The 20,130-nt window shown below is 34.3% G+C and overlaps 1 protein-coding gene across 1 annotated transcript in view; it reads right to left on the bottom strand.

Moving 5' to 3' along the window:
- Positions 1-3,187: 3,187 nt before the first annotated feature.
- loxhd1b (lipoxygenase homology PLAT domains 1b) overlaps positions 3,188-20,130 on the bottom strand; it is a gene marked incomplete at its 5' end in the record, with an annotated part of 58,553 nt that continues 41,610 nt past the window's right edge. Inside the window, 10 exons of the mRNA XM_084138534.1 lie at positions 3,188-4,341; positions 5,929-6,081; positions 7,280-7,415; positions 9,521-9,877; positions 11,118-11,295; positions 13,228-13,345; positions 14,591-14,718; positions 16,361-16,546; positions 17,998-18,206; positions 19,493-19,619. Of these exons, the coding sequence (XP_083994660.1) occupies positions 3,861-4,341; positions 5,929-6,081; positions 7,280-7,415; positions 9,521-9,877; positions 11,118-11,295; positions 13,228-13,345; positions 14,591-14,718; positions 16,361-16,546; positions 17,998-18,206; positions 19,493-19,619 (2,073 nt within the window). The 3' untranslated portion in view covers positions 3,188-3,860. The remainder of the gene's footprint in view (positions 4,342-5,928; positions 6,082-7,279; positions 7,416-9,520; positions 9,878-11,117; positions 11,296-13,227; positions 13,346-14,590; positions 14,719-16,360; positions 16,547-17,997; positions 18,207-19,492; positions 19,620-20,130) is intronic.

Below are 20,130 nucleotides of genomic sequence, written 5' to 3'. Positions count from 1 at the left end.
TTGACTTTGCTTTTGCAACTTTTCCCGAATTCAAGCGTTCAGCTGCTTGGAGCGGAAGCCAGGAAGTTGGAAGCATTTTCTTGTTTTCGATCGTCGCGTGATCTTTTTTTCATCGTCCGTCCGCGTTTCATAGTTTACACATGATATCGTGCGTCGAAATGCCTTAAGTATTTAACAATCATAATTTATGACTAACTTCACCTACTATGGGTGTGTATTTAAGTTCTGAGCTAGTATCGCAATGTAATCGATTGGTTTATTTATTTACGTCAGCATAACGTGTGTATAAATACCTCATTGTGCTATACTTTAATGGGAGTGCTTTGCATGCGGTTGTACTTTAAGGGGCTAGGTGTCAAAACAAGCTAAAATCCCCAGCAGGGCGTGCTGAAGCGTGCTAGTATGTGGTGCTGTAGTTTTTTGGTTACATTCCATTAATGCGATTTCAAAGAGTCGTTCAGCTGTGAGCTCGTAGACCAACTGGACTTGTTTTGCATGTCTCTGCTGTTTTTGCACTCTCAGCTTTGCTGCCTCTCACTGTCGTCCTGCGAACGATCTGTTTTCAGTCGTGAGGAGCGAGTTCAGCGCTTACTGTGATTGATTAGAGCTGCTTGTCTTGTGCCCATGTGGCTTTAACTTTAAGTTATGCTTATTTTCCCATTAGTAGCGTTTTCCTTTGCCTTTGGATTCGTATCGGTACTTCATATAAGGGGCTTTAAATGTTGAATGCAGGTCGTGTTGTGGTACATTCTAGTGTCGCTGCCGTATATGTTTGTCATATTTCACCATTTTACCACGTCAGGTTATTTACAGGGTTCGTACAGATACTGTAAAGTGAAATTTCACTTTTCAAGCACTACTTTTTTGGCTAAATGACTACAATGAGAGATCTCACTTATCAAACTATATCTTTATTATCTTTCAAATTCTAAAAAAGCGAAGTAGATTAGTAAAAATAAACCAATAAAACAAAATGGTACAAATAAAGAGCAATGACTGTGATAAGTATTGAAAGGATACTATGACAAAGATATCGCTTTCCTTATTCAAACAGTTTTTTTCCACCATTAATATATGATTGACCTGAAGAATGAAAGATGTATCATAAACTAGGATATTTATATGAGCAATATCACACTCATAGCCATGCGAAATTGCTCTATATCGATATCAGACGGGCTGCAGCGTTAATTTTGTGTTTTAAACACTACTTTCACATATATTGTCTTTCAATAATTCAACAATTTTTCAAGTACCTTTTCATAAATCTGGCTGTTTTCAGGGTTTTTCAAGGACTTAAATTTTAAAAAGTTAAATTGAAGCACTTTAAGCACCTTGTACGAACCCTGTATTTAACTAATAATCTGTCAACATTGCATTGTGTTTTTACACTATAGCTCATCGATACGGCAGATAACTCTCGTTTCCAGTGAAATAATTGCGTTTCCTGCCATGCCTGGAATAACAGTTACTTTCTACACCTGTAGAGATTGTTTCCTATACGCGGAAAAAGAAAAAATGGCTTTATATTGTATGATTTGTGTTTCTAGCCTGTGTAGCCTTAAAGTCTCTTGATTTGATCCATCTCTCCAGCAGATTTTGGACATAAGCAATAGTAGTGTCATGTTTCGCTAACAGACTGAACCGTAGATCCTAAAGCACAAGCTCTGTAATGCATGTCTTTCTCAGGTTTTAATATGCGTATGAGAATGGATACATATGTTAAAATATTTTACCATAAATATTTCTGATGTTTTTTCTGCTGCTGACATAAAAAGAAAAAAGAAAAAGAAAAAAAAATAGTTGAATAACCTGCCAGTGAAAGGGAAGTGGCTCTTTGTACAAGACACTGCTGTGTGCTGTTACTGCGCAATGTTTTCTGACATGAATATTTTATAGCTCAAGTAGAAAAATATGTATTGACAATATTTAAGCAATAGCTTGGTGATTATAATGTATGATAACTAGATAAGTGTATATTGCGTTAAAAAAAAAGAAGAAAATCTTAGATTCACTTTTGGTGGATTTTGTACTGTATTTATTACTAATGATGATGCAAAAAGTTGCATAGCTTAACCCAAATTTTTCTTTCTTTTTTAATTTCTTGTCTTGTATATGACCCTTTTTGTATGTGTTTTTTCAAATAAAATGTTGAAAATGCCTAAAAAAAAAAAAATCTTTCATTGTTGTTTCATGCATAGATCTATGTCATCTACATCTGTGCTGCTTATTCTGAGTATGAATCTTGTCCCAGTAATACACACACTTGGTCTTGGAAGTGTGCAGGTCTGAAAACTGTTATGCACACTAAAATCTCCAAATCATTTAACCTACACTTGACATTTTTCTTAACTATTGTTCTAAACAACTTCAAGGCAATTGGGCTTTAGGGAACCAAGCACATTTAATGATAGTTCATTTATTGTCATAAATTAACTATCATTAAAGTATAGTCATAACTATAGTCATGAGTCAATACAGTAAAGGGGGAACATTTTTTACATTTATAAATTAATTGCTCCAACACACTTTAATGGTTCGTGAGTTGATTAAAAGGCTAATAATTATTCATAAATCATAAAAATATAAAATTATAAACAATCAAAATGTAACACCTACTAACAGGATGAAATATTTCATTTGTTTAACTGCATGTCATGTGATCATTTTCGTGACATCAGAGAACCGTAAACGTGAATGTGTTGATAAATCAATGAAGTATTAAAATCTCAGGGAGACTTGCTCAAATTGTTGCATTATGAAGACATTTTGCTTCAGTTTTTGGCGGCTGACAGGTTCAATACGTCGAGAAAGTGTCAGGATTTCAAGACAATAAAGACTAAATAAAGCTGTGGGTTACAACAAATGTAATGGCGCTTACAGCAATTAAACCATTAAAAAATGTAAATGGATTTAGTGGAATAAAGAAAACAGAAAACATGCATAGCCTTACTTCCAATTACAAAACCACGTAGGCTAATTCATAAAGGCTATTTTCAATTAAAACAGCATAATTTTACACACACACAAAAAATTAATACTTTGCATCACTGGATATTAGGCCTATCAGTCGTTTAACATTTAGCTACATCACAAATTAGTTGTCAAATATTAAAAGTTTAGCTACTCAGCTACATTTGAGAAAGTGACAGGATTTGAAGACAATGACGACAGAAGCAATTCTCAATACAAAGGAAGTTTATTTGAATTTCTTTTAAAAAAAAGTACAAATAAGTCCCAGAGTTCAATATCACAAGCGTTCAGTATTTAGGATTCAGACCTCTGTGAGTTTGGTGGTCTCCCAGTTGGCGGTGTTGGGGAATGAAAGCACTTACAGAAACTGGCGTTCGAATCAAAAACAACATATATGATTTAAAACAATTTCAAGGCAATTGGGCTTTAGGGAACCAAGCACATTTAATGACTAGTTAATTTATTCAGGAGTCATGATGAGTCAATAAAGGGAAAACAATTGACATTTCTAAATGAATTGCTCCAACACACTTTAATGGTTCGTGAGTTGATTTAAAGGCTAATAATTATTCATAAATCATAAAAATATAAAATTATAAACAATCAAAATGAAACACTTCCTAAAAGGATGAACTATTTCATTTGTTTAACTGCATGTCGTGAACAATAAACGTAAACAAACGTGTATTAAAATCTCGGAGACTTCAAGAACATTTTTTTGCTCAAATTATTGCATTATGAAAACATCTCGCTGCAGTTTTAGGGTTCAAAACCTTGAGAAAGTGACGGGATTTCAAGACAATGACGACAGCAGCAATCCTCAATACAAATACAAAGGAAGTTTATTTGAATTTCTTTAAAAAAGTACAAATAAGTCCCATGCGCGTTCAGTATTTGGGATACAGAACTCTGCGAGTTTGCCCGTCGCCTTTGTTGCGGTCGAGCCACTTGGCGCAGGGGAAGATGGTGGTCACCCAGTTGGCGGTGTTGGTGACCTCCACACACTCCAGGAACCAGCCGGGTGACGTGCTGGAGTCGTCGTGCTCCACCCGGACCCGCAGGAGCTCTCCCAGATCCAGCATCTCCAGCAGGAACCGGTCCGTTCGGCCCCGCTCGAACAGGTTCCTGAACTTCTGCCTGAGGGCCCGTTTCCCGGAGTCCCCGTTGACGCCGTAGATCGTGATGAAGACGTTGGCGTCGGTGGCGGCTTCCTTCACGTCTCCCGTGATTACGATGATCTCGTATTTAACGGGAACCAAATTGCGGACTTTGCTGGCGAAACTCTCCACGGTTTTGGTGCACTCGAACGTCATGAACTCGTCTCTCTTGGCGGCCAGGGGAATCCGTGCGTCACACGTGAAGTAGAACCTGCGGAGAATAACGGGAGAATAACGGGAGTCATGCCCAGTGTTGGGAACATTTAAATCAAATAATATGACTAATTTGAAGTATTAATTAAATAAATAAATAAATAAATAAATAAATAAATAAATGTAATATTTCAAATTAGTCATTATTATTAAATTAAAGTCATTATTATTATTATTATTAAAATTTTCCCATATATATCTATATAAATCATTTCATATATATATATATCTATACGTGACCCTGGATCACGTCACCAGTCTCGAGTCGCACGGGGATATCTGTGGCAATAGCCAACCGGGTCAAAATGATCGATTTTACTTTTATGCCAAAAATCATTAGGATATTAAGTAAAGATCATGTTCTGAAGATATTTGGTAAATTTCCTACTGTAAATATATAAAACATGTATTTTTGTGAGTGAATGCTGCACAATCGCCAACATAAATGAACAACTTTAAAGGAGATTTTCTCAAAGTTTCGATTTTTTTGCACCCTCAGATTCCAGATTTTCAGATTTTTGTATCTCAGCCAAATATTGTCCTATCATAACAAACCACACATCAATGGAAATATTATTTATTCAGCTTTTTCATGATGTATAAATCTCAATTTCAAAAAATTGACCCATATGACTGGTTTTGTGGTCCATGGTCACATATATATAAATATATGCCATTAAAAACAATATATGTATATATGCCATAAAAATAAAATAATAATAATATGCATATGCACGTATGAGTGTTGGGTGTAACTCATTACAAGTAATCAGATTACTTTTTCAAGTAACTAGTAAAGTAACGCATTACTTTTTCAATTTACAACAAAATATCTTAAATGTCTAAGTTACTTTTTCACATGTATTGACTGACAGCTCTCCTGTCCTCCTGTTGAGGGAAATAAAGTGAGGAGGTGTGTGTGAGTGTGTGTGTTGTGTTCGCTGTGTAAACATGATGCTGATTTTAGTTCTAGACTACATGCATTTACTCGTCTCACTTGCACGAAAACATTCAGTATTCCTCAAAATGAATAAAAACAGTAAAATGCAATCTCAGAATTTTACACAAAACTTTATAATTAACTATATTAAATTACAAAAATATACTTTATATATTTAATCTCACTTTATTAACCAGTGTATTTGCTGCTGACCTTCAATGATATAATTCAACCATACTAATGAGGAAAAACTACTTTAGATTAGATTTAGAAATAAGAGTGTTGAACTTCCTTCTCCTGAATCCTGTTGTTCTTTAATCCAGAATATCAGCAGAACTGTACCGGAGTAAATGTGCATTTCCTTCAGCCTGAGGATTATTCTCTTCACTTCTGGTGTGAAAGGGCCTTTACATTTGCCAAAAATAGAACGTTTATGGTTGTTATTAAAAAACAATCAAGCAAGCCCAGCCGAGGTGAGAAAAAGTAACGCAAAAGTAATTTAAAGCATTACTTTTCATAAAAAGTAACTAACGCAATTAGTTACTTTTTTTGTGAGTAACGCAGTATTGTAATGCATTACTTTTTAAAAGTAACTTTCCCCGACACACGGCACTGACTCAGAGGAACGAGGAGACGTGAACTCACTTGTTTCCCAGCTCTTTCTCTGTGATCACCACCTCCTGCACGTGCCAGAAACACTCACTCTTCACCTTCTTCTCCTTCGTCAAATGACCCAAGCAAATCCCAACGATCTCTCCCACATTTTTAGAGGAAAACTCGAATGAATCCGTGGCACCACTGGAACAGAGTCAGATTATGATGCATTAGTAGTCATGCGTTCAGTAATTTACACTGAAAAATAAAGTTTTTTTTTGTAGTGATGACAACTATTTTCCCCATTTTTTATTTTTTTATTCTGTGGTGGAAACAAGCTTCCATAATATCTTGCAATCCTGACTTTTTAAGTTTAAAAAAAGTTTTTAAGGCTGAATTGCAATAGCGAGAAAAAAGTCTGAATTGTGAGATAAAAAGTCGCAATGATCTTTATTTTTTATACCGCTGATTCTACTGAATTTCTGAACTACTGAAGAGCTGAATTTCACACCACATGACACTATTGTCTTCTGTAGAGCAGCTTTACTGCAGAAATTGAATTTGATTAAGTTTGCATCATTTATTCTGTTACAATCTGAGTCAGGGGTTTTTAAACTGGGTTCCGGGAAAAGTTTAGAGAAAAAGCAGTAAAAAAAAAATCTCAGGAAATTGAAAAAAACAAACAAAAAAGTAAAAATAAATAAATAAAAATAAGATTGATACACTAACCAAAACAACAACAACAAAAAAAAAACCCAATATATATATGCTATATATATAAAATATTTTAAGTAAAATAAATAATAAATTAATAAATTTGATTAAAATAAATAAATAAGAAAATCAGTGTAAAATGTAAAAACAAATAAATATAAATAAGACTATTCCAACTAACAAATAATTAAAATAAAAAATGAATTTAAATAAATACAATTTAATTGAAGTAAAAATAAATAATAAATTAATACATCTGATTAAAATAAAGAAAATCAGTGTAAAATTTAAAAACAAATAAATATATATTTTTTATTAAACTTACTAAATAAATAGATTAAAATCAATGAAATATTATTTATATAAAAATGTATTAAAATGTTTTTTGGGGTTTTTTTGGATAAAAAAATATATACATCTTACTTCTGCAACTTATAGTGAGTTAAAAACACAAGGAAGTCGGCTAATAGAAACTAAATAGTTTGCACATTTATAATATAACATTTTCACAGGGTCTATTAATAGGGTCTTTTTACATAAAAATATAAAGCTATCTTTTAGATTTTTAAATCATATTTTTGGGGTCCGTGGCATCTAAAAGCCCTGATCTGTGTTGTATAAAGCACTATAGAAATAAAGCGGACTCGATTAGTATCATTGGCTAAAATGGTTGTGCATGTAAACACACCGCAAAAACTTCTTCTTCTTTGAGTTCTCCATCATAAACTCTTTGGATCGGCTTTTCTTCCCCTCCAGAATGATCCACACGTTCTCCTTCGTCTCGGCGTCGTCAGAACCGGCTGTCGTAATCTCGATCTCATACTCTGGAGAGATGTTACAGTGCAAATTCACATGCACAGAATAAACACAACAAGGGTTACGACAACGCTATCTCATACGGAAGAGGATTAGGGCCAAGCAATAATAAAAAAAATAAAACTCTCTCGAGATTACAGTCATTATAATGCGAAATTAAACTCGTTAAATTTCGAGAAAAAAAAGTCGAAATACAATCTTGAGAATAAACTCATTAAATATTGAGAATAAATTCGTTGTGTTTCGAGAAAAAACTTGTTAAATTTAGAGAAAAAAAACTCGAAATACAATCTTGAGAATAAACTCATTAAATTTCGAGAATAAAGTCATCGTGTTTAGAGAAAAAAAACTCGTTAAATTTAGAGAAAAAAGTCGAAATAATCGTGAGAATAAACTCATTAAATATCGAGAATAAATTCGTTGTGTTTCGAGAAAAAACTTGTTAAATTTCGAGAAAAAAGTCGAAATAATCGTGAGAATAAACTCATTAAATATTGAGAATAAAGTCGTTGTGTTTCGAGAAAAAACTTGTTAAATTTCGAGAAAAAAAACTCAAAATACAATACAATCTTGATAATAAACTCATTAAATTTCGAGAATAAAGTCATCGTGTTTCGAGAAAAAAAACTCGTTAAATTTAGAGAAAAAAAACTCGAAATACAATCTTGAGAATAAACTCATTAAATTTCGAGAATAAAGTCATCGTGTTTAGAGAAAAAAAACTCGTTAAATTTCGAGAAAAAAGTCGAAATAATCGTGAGAATAAACTCATTAAATATCGAGAATAAATTCGTTGTGTTTCGAGAAAAAACTTGTTAAATTTCGAGAAAAAAGTCGAAATAATCGTGAGAATAAACTCATTAAATATTGAGAATAAATTTGTTGCGTTTCGAGAAAAAAAACTCGTTAAATTTCGAGAAAAAAAAACTCGTTAAATTTCGAGAAAAAAGTTGAAATAATCGTGAGAATAAACTCATTCAATTTCGAGAATAAAGTCATCGTGTTTCGAGAGAAAACTCGTTAAATTTCGAGAAAAAAGTCGAAATACAATCTTGAGAATAAACATTAAATATCGAGAATAAAGTCGTTGTTTAGAGAAAAAACTCGTTAAATTTCGAGAAAAAAGTCGAAATACAATCTTGAGAATAAACTCATTACATTTCAAGAATAAAGAGGTCGTGTTTCGAGAAAAAAGTCGTTAAATTTCGAGAAAAAAGTCGAAATAATCATGAGAATAAACTCATTAAATTTCGAGAATAAAGTCGTTGTGTTTAGAGAAAAAAGTCGAAATGAAATGTAGAGAATAACGCATTGGATCAGTGTTCATTGCATAGCCTACTGATAGAGGACATGGCAGAGTTGGATCACTTAGTCGAGCTATATTTTAGACTTTCTTTCAGTAACAAAGAAATACTATCAACTTTAGCTAATTATGACAGAATAATAATTAGCATATGAACTTTAAAGAGAATTTGCAAGCGGCTAGGTCTTTTTAGAAGAAAAAATCAGTCCAATTTGCGCAATGTACTCGCTTTTGTCCAACATGAAATGACAACCAGTGGACAAATGCAAGGTTATCGCTGGCTTCACCTACGAGCGATTCATCGAGGTTTCGTGGTTTCGACTTTTTTCTCGAAATTTAACGAGTTTTTTTCTCAAGATTGTATTTAGACTTTTTTCTCGAAATTTAACGAGTTTTTTCTCGAAATACAATGACTTTATTCTCGATATTTAATGAGTTTATTCTCAAGATTGTATTTCGACTTTTTTCTCTCGAAATTTAACGAGTTTAATCTTGCATTATAATGACTTTAATCTCGAGATGGTTTTATTTTTTTATTATTGCTTGGCCCTAATCCTCTTCCGTAATCTCACGACTAATTCGAACGAGCGATTAAAAGGTGGCGAATTCGTACGATTAGTCTAAACCCGCGTGATGGGGAGGTTTAGGGGCGGGGTCAGGTCATTCGTACGAATTCATACGAATTTGGAAACTCGTAAAATATGCAAAATTTAGCAAAAATCGGTAAGAATTGATACGAATTAGCCAGCTCGTAAAACTCGTGAGATCGGCTTGGTTACAAACGTCTAAAACACTCTCTCTCTCTCTTACTGGTCTTTTCACTGAGATCCAGAATATCATTATTGGCACATGCCAGTTCCCTCATGATCTGCCCGTCGTCTTCGTTCTTGGCCAGCCATCGGTCGCAGGGGAAGCGGAAGGTCTGATCGAGGAGCTCGTCCTTCACATCGATGAACTCCAGGTGCCATCCGGGCGCCGGACCCTTGTTATCGTGCCAGACTCGAACCTTCGACAGCTCGCCCAGACTCAGGACGTCCAGGAATCGGAAAACGTCCACTTGTTTGCGCTCGAACTTGTTCCTGTTGCTGCTCTCCTTCAGTGCTAGTGTTCCCGTGTCTCCGTTTTCCCCGAACACGATCAGAAACACGTTGGCGTCGGTCCCAGCGGCTGCAGAAACACAGGAAAACGCTTGTGCATTTAATATAACAGAGCAGCGTCTCATGATCTAGCTCATCTCATGATGTTTACGGTTTAATATCTCCACTGGATCTCATTGCTGTCTATGAGAGTGTCAAAAGCACTGTATAGTTTGGCCATAAATTATATGGACTCCTTAAATGGTGTCCTTTTGGAGTCTCCAAGTGTCATTTTTTGGAAAGACGCCTACATTTACCTTGAAAAAACTTGCAGAAAATACAGTTTTGTGAGAATCATCCTTTAATCTGATGGTTTTCTTGGCTGGACATTGCAAATTATGCCATAATCAACATGCTAAACAAAATAAATGGTGTATGCTTAATTAGTGTGCAATCAGTTGTGATTGTTTTTATTTTATATTTATTTTTATATTTATATATTTGTATTAGTTTTACAAAATTTGATCCTTTTTATTAGTTATTGATTTTTAAATATGTCTATTTTTTATTAATTCTTTATTTAATTATTTGTTTTAGTTATTCTAGTACATCAAGTTATACTAAGTGAAAATAAGAAATTGCCTTGGCAACTAGCTGAAAAAAAAAAAAAAAAAAAAAAAAATTGAATATACTGTATATATATATTTTGACCTTGGTTCAGAAATTCATTAAAACTCCTGAGCTTTGAAAGAAATGACCAATAAAACATTCCTTCAGGGTACATTAGCAGTCATTTCATTCGCTTTCTTTCTCATTTATCAATTTTATTCATCAATGACACAGTAAAATTAATGGTAACACTTTAATATAAGGTTCCTTTAGTTAACATAACTTTTTATATCTTTGTTAAAGTTACTTAATAACAACACAACTGTCGATCGTTAGTTCATGTCAGCTCAGATCCATTAAATAATATTAACAAATGCAACCTTTTTATTTTGATAATGTATTCGTAAATGTTGAAATGGACATTACCAGTTCGTTAACAAACGTATTTAACTAATGTTGAACAATGGAACCTTATTGTACAGTGTTACATTAATAGCATAATGGTTGTTTATAATATTAGTAATGTTTTCTGCTTCATATGGAAGTTTGTTTCCACCATGGAATAAAAAATAAAAAGGTAATTCTGTCTTTTGAATCCTTTTTTTTCTCACAATTCAAAATGTGAGAATTGTGAGATAAAAAGTTGCAATTGCCTTTTTAATTTCTTTAATTCTGTGAGGGAAACGAGCTTAGGAACCAGTCATGGTGTGAACTCCACCTACCAGTAAGGTCACTGGTTTTAACCTGAATGATGTAAGTGGTTCTCTCCACCATCTCCTCGTCGTCCACCACGGCCGGGAGTTCACACACCTTCGTCCTCTTGGGGCCTTTGGTCTTGGAGAGCCATTCCTCGTACGTGAAGACATACACCTCCTCCGTGGTCAGGTTTCTCATGATCATCTGGGTCATGTGACAGGAACCAGAAGGATTACAGGCGCAGCCCTTAATGAGTTTCACTCACTTTGTTGTGATTAACCTGATTAAAAAGACTCACAGATTTGGGCCTTGTCCACACTAATACGCTTTAGTTTGAAAACGAATCTTTCTCTCTCTCCGTTCTGTCCTTCCGTCACACTGAGACGCCGTTTTTATTAATGAAACGCACCTTTTTGAAAATGCTCTCCAAAGTGGATAAATCTGAAAACGGTGTTTACGTGTTGTAGTGTGGACTGTCAAAACTGAGGTATTTAAAAACGATGACGTAGGTTTAGTCATGTGACGCATGTTGCACCAATAGATATTCGTGTTTATAGCGGTATTGTGCCTGTTATGTGCTGTTCACTCTCACACTGTTGCTAAAATATGTCACTTTACACACTCTTCATATCACAGTCCTGCAAAGATGACAGAATTTACTCATATTTGCTGTCCTGCAGTAAAACATGAGAACAGTTTTAGCGTTTTAGACCAAACATACAGGAGAAACTCGAAAAATTAGAATATCGTGCAAAAGTTCATGTATTTCAGTAATTCAACTTTAAAGGTGAAACTAATATATTATATAGACTCATTACATGCAAAGTGAGATATTTCAAGCCTTTATCTAGCCTGGGAAAACCCAGACAACTTCCGGCAAATTTAGATTTGCTCTGCAAGTAAGTCTGGCAAAGAGCTCATTCAAGCCCATTTCCCCATGCCGAGAAATCGCGGCACCAATCAGAAACGTTGAGGCGGGCTTTACACATGACGATCGCTCTGATTGGTTTTAGGCCTAGCCTATCCAATTGCGCCCAGAGGCATTTGAGCGACGTCCGTTGGTGAAGCGCATCAACTTTTAAATGCATTATTATATTCAAATTGCAAACACTTGAGGACAGTCTCCATGAAAGACCCACTGGCAGATGAACGTGCTTCTACATTTCTCTCCGAAACGGTAGGAAATGAAATTAGATTTAATAGAGGATTTTAACTGTGACGAGATGATTGACAGGGCAGTTTACGTGACGGGATGCACGCGACAGATCCGTCCGATAAAGATGACGAAGTAGTATGTCCCAAAGCTTGCCTACTTTTTTGCTACACATTCAAAAGTAAATACCTTTTCTTCACAAAAAGAGTACATACTTTTATGGCGTAGTGTAACAGGCGAATTGGGACGCAGCATATGGCTTTACACGATGACGATCGCTCTGATTGGTTTTAGGTCTATCCAACTGCGCCCAGAGGCATTTGAGCGACGTCCGTTGGTGACACACCTTTGGAAATGATTTATTAAAGGAGCTTTGCCAGACCATAACTCAGTTACTATTGAGAATGGTCTGGTTTTAACCAGGCTAGCCTTTATCTGTTATAATTTTGATGATTATGTCTTACAGCTTATGCAAATTTTCTACATTTCTGAGATTTTGAATTTAGGGTTTGCATAAGCTGTAAGCCATAATCATCAAAGTTATAACAAATAAAGGCTTGAAATATCTCACTTTGCATGTAATGAGTCTATATAATATATTAGATTCACCTTTTAAGTTGAATTACTGAAATGCATGAACTTTTGCACGATATTCTAATTTTTCGAGTTTCACCTGTATGATAGTGAGTGAGAACGACCTGGACGATCAGTGAATGCTGAGATATTCTGCTAAATAAAATGATCCTTTCGCGATAACTTTATTATTTATTTTTCCGTCTGTATCATCTCAGTGAGCTTTTGTGACGTTTTACGCATGTGCAATAAAGGGGAATTTAGTGTTTCCAAAAGTTTCTCATCCGTACTGAAACGCCTGAAAACGCTAGTGTGGACGGAGAGCGTTTTTAAGTGATGTATCGGGATTAATGTAGACGTAGCCTTGGATGCGAGCGTCTTGAGTTTCATTGGATGTATCACAGACTGACCTTGTCAAGGAACCAATCAGGACGGCTCCCTGTCCCGTCGATGCGGACTCGAAGCTTTTTCAGGGGCGCGATGTCATCGATCTCCAGGTTAAATGTGTCTTCCTGTCCTCTTTCAAACCTACGAGAGACACACATGACGCGTGTTTAAAAAGACAATTAAAGAGCTTACAAAATAAGTGTTTAGAACGACAATTAACATTCAGTAATATTATCAATTTAATGCACTAATCAGATGAGAACAAAACATTTTTCATAATTGATGAACTTTGCAACATTGAACCTGTTATTAAACTGAATTTTTCATAATTTATGAATTTTGCAAAATTGCACCTGTTATTAAACTGAATATATCTTTTTATAATTTATTAATTTTACAACATTGACAGTGTTATTGAACTGAATTGAATCAACATTGAACTGAATTGAATTTGTTTCATAATTGATTAATTTTGCAACATTCACACTGTTATTGAACTGAATTGAATTTGTTTCATAAATTGATTAATTTTGCAACATTGAACCTGTTGAACAGAATTGAATTTGTTTTATAATTGATGAACTTTGCAACATTGAACCTGTTATTAAACTGAATTTTTCATAATTGATGAATTTTGCAAAATTGCACCTGTTATTAAACTGAACAGATCTTTTTATAATTGATTAATTTTACAACATTGACAGTGTTATTGAACTGAATTGAATCAACATTGAACTGAATTTAATTTTTCATAATTGATGAATTTTGCAACATTGAACCTGTTATTGAACTGAATTGAATTTGTTTCATAATTGATTAATTTTGCAACATTCACACTGTTATTGAACTGAATTGAATTTGTTTCATAAATTGATTAATTTTGCAACATTGAACCTGTTATTGAACAGAATTGAATTTGTTTTATAATTGATGAACTTTGCAACATTTACACTGTTATTGAACTGAATTGAATTTGTTTCATAGTTGATTCATTTTGCAACATTTACACTATTATTAAACTGAATTGAATTTTTCATAATTGATGAATTCTGCAACATTGAACCTGTTATTGAACAGAATTGAATTTGTTTTATAATTGATGAACTTTGCAACATTTACACTGTTATTGAACTGAACTGAATCAACATTTAACTGAATTAAACTGAATTATGACACTATTGTCTTCTGTAGAGCTGCTTTATAGTTGAATTTGTTTCATAATTGATTCATTTTGCAACATTTACGCAGTTTTTTTCCTGTTAAAGCTGCTTTGAATCAATCTGTATTGTATACAGTGCTGTAGAAATAACTTGTGATTTGTGTGTCTTCCTCCAGTGTGTTTCGTGCGTGTGAGAACTAATAATTTGGATGATGGTGAATGGGTACCTGTCCTCATTTTTCATAAGGAGCATCTCCTCCGTGCTCCCATTGGCCCCGAACACAGTTATGAATATGTTGGTGTCTGTTCCAGCGTTCTGAGTGTCACCCGTGACGACCGTCACTTCATAAACCACCTGAAGAGAACATCGAGAACATGAGACGTAACAGACATGCAATCTTCACAAAGAGATCACTTCACCTTTCCCGTTCTGCACACACACACACACACACACGTTATTCACCAGAGTGACGGCCGCATTCTACAAGCGAATCAACTCCCGAAAAATGCAGCAAGTGACAATTTACAAAAATGAAATGCATTGTTTATGGAACCGATCTGAACAACTAGCTGTTAACTCTTTCCCTGCCATTGACGGAATTTTCCGGCGATCCGTGTTTTCACTGTTATACAGTAGGTGGCGCTGTTACGCATGAAAGTGTATAGAATATCCGGATCAAAACACAGGTGAAGGAGGAGCAGAAACAAGCGACAGGAGCATGTAAAATAACGTGATCATCAAATAATAAACAGCATAAAACTGCTTATCATGAATCCCATCCGGACGAAATCTTGGACAAAAATAACATTTGTTCAGCTTTTTGTTCTAAATGTTTTTTTTATGAAACCACATTCAAGTGTTGATGAAGAAGAATGCATGAAGCTAGATTAATGTTTTTGTTGTTGTTTTGTTGTTGTTCTTTCTTTTGATATATTGCATGTTCAGATATTCATACATCATAATATTCCATAAAAGTGATAAAAAATGCTGCCACTCGCTGGCAACTTAAAAAAAAAGAAGAAAATTCTGGCAGGGAAAGAGTTAATGACGCATTTAAACGCTTTTTTGAATGTGCAAGAAAAAACGTTATTTAAATTTTTGCTTTATTAATATTTTGAAATAGCTTTTATTTTTATATTTTTAGTTTCCATGTTAATTTTAATTACATTTTTTGTAATTTTATTTCCATTTTAGTTTCATTTATTTATTTCTAGCTAGCAATTTTAGAACTTCAACTTCAACTTATTTCAGTTTATTGCCAAAGCAACATTTCTAATTGATTAATATTTATATTTTATGTTATTTCAGCTTTTATTAAATGAACAGAAATGTTTTAATAGTTTTATTTTTAATGAATGATAATAATTGTGTTGCCAGATATTGCTACAAAAAAATCAAAAAAGAACAAGCCCATAATAAGCCAAAATAAATTCAAATGCTCTATATAACTCTATAAACTTGATTGTTTTATGAGTGTTTTGGACTTGGCTTATAACGACGGTGCTTTAGTTAAAATTGCTGAGTCACGCAATTCTGACTTTATTAAACGCAACTGCGACTTTATATCATACAATTGCAACTTTATAACACACAATTGCGACTTTACATCACACAATTCTAACTTTATAACAAGCAATTTCGACTCTATATCACACAATTCTGACTTTATAACTCCCAATTGTATGTTATCAAGTCAGAATTGCCAGATATAAACTCGCAATTGTGAGATAAAAAGTCGCAATTATCTTCTAATATGTTTTATTCTGTGGTGGAAACAAGCTCAAAACTGCAGAATTTGTAGACGCTGTAGAATCAAAAATAGCACATGGCAAAAGCACAGAATGCCAGGACGTTGCTATGGTTACAGCGGTGTCAATCATCCCAACTTCTGGAGCGAGGCGGAACGATCATTTAAACTTCCATCCTTATGCGGTCGTCACTCCTGAAACTGTGTTTGCGGCCCCGAGAGTCACACACACTTCACGGGCGCCTGAACCTTTCGGATGATGCTGATGGTTGTGGCGTCCAGTATGTTGAAGACTCGGGCCGTCAGACCGTCTCCTCTGTCTTTGGCCAGCCAGCACTTGCACAGAAAGTTGTACTGAATCCCTTTTGTGGGAACGGCCACCGAGAGCTCATCCACCAGCCAGCAGCTTTCCGGAGTCGCTCCGTTGTGGCCCAGCTGAAAACGGGAACACAGAAAGATCCGACAAACCTCCTTTATTTGCTCAAGTCAAGTCATTAATCATAATCTTCTACTGCATTTGAGGAATTTCTGCAGTCATGATCACTAGATGATGTTTGGGGTTTATTTACAGAAATTAATACTTTTATTCATCAATTAAATTGATCAAAAGTGACATTTATAATGTTACAAAAGATTCTATTTCAAATAAACGCTGTTCTTTTGAACTTTCTTTCATTAAATGTATGACGGTTTCCACAGAAATATGAACATTGATAATAATCATAAATGTTTCTTGAGCATCAAATCATCATATTAGAATGATTTCTGAAGGATCATGTGACACTGAAGACTGGAGTAATGATGCTGAAAATTCAGCTTTGATCACAGGAATAAATTATACACTTTACTATATAATTACATAGAATTTTTCATAATTTATGAATTTTGCAACATTGACCCTGTTATTGAACAGAATTGAATTTGTTTCATAATTGATGAATTTTGCAACATTGACCATGTTATTGAACAGAATTGAATTTGTTTCATAATTGATGAACTTTTCAACATTGACCCTGTTATTGAACAGAATTGAATTTGTTTCATAATTGATGAACTTTTCGACATTGACCATGTTATTGAACAGAATTGAATTTGTTTGATAATTGATGAATTTTGCAACATTGACCCTGTTATTGAACAGAATAGAATTTGTTTCATAATTGATGAACTTTTCGACATTGACCCTGTTATTGAACAGAATTGAATTTATTTGATAATTGATGGATTTTTCAACATTGACCATGTAATTGAACAGAATTGAATTTGTTTCATAATTGATGAATTTTGCAACAATGACCATGTTATTGAACAGAATTGAATTTGTTTGATAATTGATGAATTTTGCAACATTGACCCTGTTATTGAACAGAATTGAATTTGTTTGATAATTGATGAATTTTGCAACATTGACCCTGTTATTGAACAGAATTGAATTTGTTTGATAATTGATGAATTTTGCAACATTGACCATGTTATTGAACAAAATTGAATTTGTTTGATAATTGATGGATTTTTCAACATTGACCCTGTTATTGAACAAAATTGAATTTGTTTCATAATTGATGAATTTTGCAACATTGACCCTGTTATTGAACTGAATTTGTTTCATAATTGATGAATTTTGCAACATTGACCCTGTTATTGAACTGAATTTGTTTCATAATGGATGAATTTTGCAACATTAACGCTGTTATTTTCCTGTTGAAGCTGCTTTGAATCAACCTGTATTGTATAAAGCGCTGTAGAAATAACTTGTAATATTTATTAGAAAACAGCTGTTTTACATTGCAATAATATTTCACTGTTTTTCCTGTATTTTTGATACAGAAGAGACTCTTAGACACAATAAAGATCATCATAATAACGCTATTGTGACCGAGTCTCACCTCGACTCTCTTGATCTCGCCCACGTCGAGTCCGTAGCTCATGAAATGCTCCATTCCTCCGCTGGCGAAGCACTTCTTCCCGTCGGGCAGATCCAGCCAGATTCGCTCCGTCTCCAGTTCGCTGGGTCCCATGATGATCACGTAGACCCGACTGCTGGTGCTGGCGTCGCGATCGGCTCCCGTCGACACCGTGAAGTGGTACGGGATCACTGTCGAAACAACAACACACAGCGTCTGAGACAAGGATGAAGATTTCATTTGGACATTTGTGGGGACATAAAAGCAGAAGAAAAAACTTTATTTAGGATTGACATTAAAGGTGACATATTATGCAAGATGATTTATATTTCACAAGATGTGATATAAATCTATAGTGTCCTCAGAATGTGTCTGTGAAACTTCAGCTCAAAATACCAGATGATTTATTACAGCTTGCCAAATTTGCCCCTTTTTGGGTTGAAAAAATAACATTGAATTTGTTTCATAATTGATGCATTTTGCAACATTGAACCTGTTATTGAACTGAATTGAATTTGTTAATCAATTCTGTAATGTTATAAGTTAAAGGTAAAGATGACAAGGAGGCAGTCTAACAGAGATTTAACTTTACCTTTACTATGTTGTTTTTAATTTTGCTTCAAACATTCAGTTTAACAACATTTGAGTTAAAGTTAAAGAGGTTAAACTTTCTCATTAAACTGAACTGTGCACGTAGGCTATGTTTCAAACACATACTTTACTTGAAAGAGCGCAGATTTCTTACGCATTTACTTTGACTTCTCTGGGAATGTCAGTGATATGACCCATTTCAGATGTTTCCAAAATTACAACAACAGTGGTTACATATAAATATATATGATATAAATATATACAGGGTTTGAAATTAACACATGCCAAATGCAGGTAACAATCAACAAGCGCTTGTTCATTTGCATTGAAGCAGTAGCAAAGCATTTGGTTAACAGAAAAGACATTGTTATTTTAACATCCTACATTTTTTTGATGTTCTTTGTACTATATTGATCCGTCCACCTAAAACACTTATTTGTGGAAAAAAAAGGATGAGGATGAAAGAAGGGAGGAGATGATGGATGACAGGATTTTGTTTGAATGAGAAATTAATGTATAAATAAATGTATGAAATCCAAATTATATGTATAGGCTAAGCTGTAGGTTTATTATATATATAGGCTAAGCTGTAGGTTTATTATATATATACTGTAGGCTAAGGCTAGTTATAGTTTGGTATAGTTATAGTTTCTTTTTTCTTTTGGCTAGTAGAAGTTCTGAATGGCCGGTAACTTTAAAATTTAGTAGCCAAATTGGCTGGCGAGTGAAAAAGTTAATTTCAATATATGATATATATTTATCAAAATGATTGCTAAGGACAATTCAGTATCGCTGAATATTGGTAGGGACATGTCATTCCACGCTCTTGGTCTGAGAGCTGCACACACACTTCAGAGACGGCAGAGAAACGAGTGCATGAACTCACTCGGACCCTCGTCCATAATCACAGCCTTCTTCTTCTTCTTCTTCTTGTTCATGTTGCCGTCCAGCCCTGCTTTAGAGTTCGGCATGCTCTTCTTCACGTTCTGAGGGTTCCTCTCGCCCTCGTAGCCCTGGATATACAACAGCGGTGTGTGGATTAAAGACGTGTTTTACATGTGTAAAGCAAAAAAAATAAAAATTGATTTTCACTCAGAGGCTCCATAAGACTTCGTTTTGGATGAAGTACAGGCCGAGTCTTTTTCTTTTGTTAATCATTCAATCATTTCTTTTTAATTATGGTGTCATTTAACAATGGTGTCGTCTGTACGCGGAAAACTCAAAGGAAAAACTTCTCCGTTTTGAGCACATCGCTGTCGTGTAAACGTACGCTTAGTGTGTGTACACTGCAAAAAATGCTTTTCTTACTTAGTATTATTGTCTTGTTTCCAGTCCAAATATCTAAAAATTCTTAAATCAAGATGCATTTACTAGATGAGTAAAATGACATGAGATATTATGTCTTGTTTTCTAGGGAAATAAATCAAAATTAAGAGAGTTGCTGCTTAAAAAAAGCTCAATGATCTGCCAATGGGGTCAGAAAAATTATGTTAACTCAAACAGAAACAAGATTATTTTTCTCAC

Source organism: Abramis brama, assembly GCF_963993115.1.
Source record: "Abramis brama genome assembly, chromosome: 16".
Taxonomy (NCBI): Eukaryota; Metazoa; Chordata; class Actinopteri; order Cypriniformes; family Leuciscidae; genus Abramis; species Abramis brama.
Note: the sequence above shows the minus strand (reverse complement) of the source record. Positions and strands in the feature narration are given on the sequence as shown.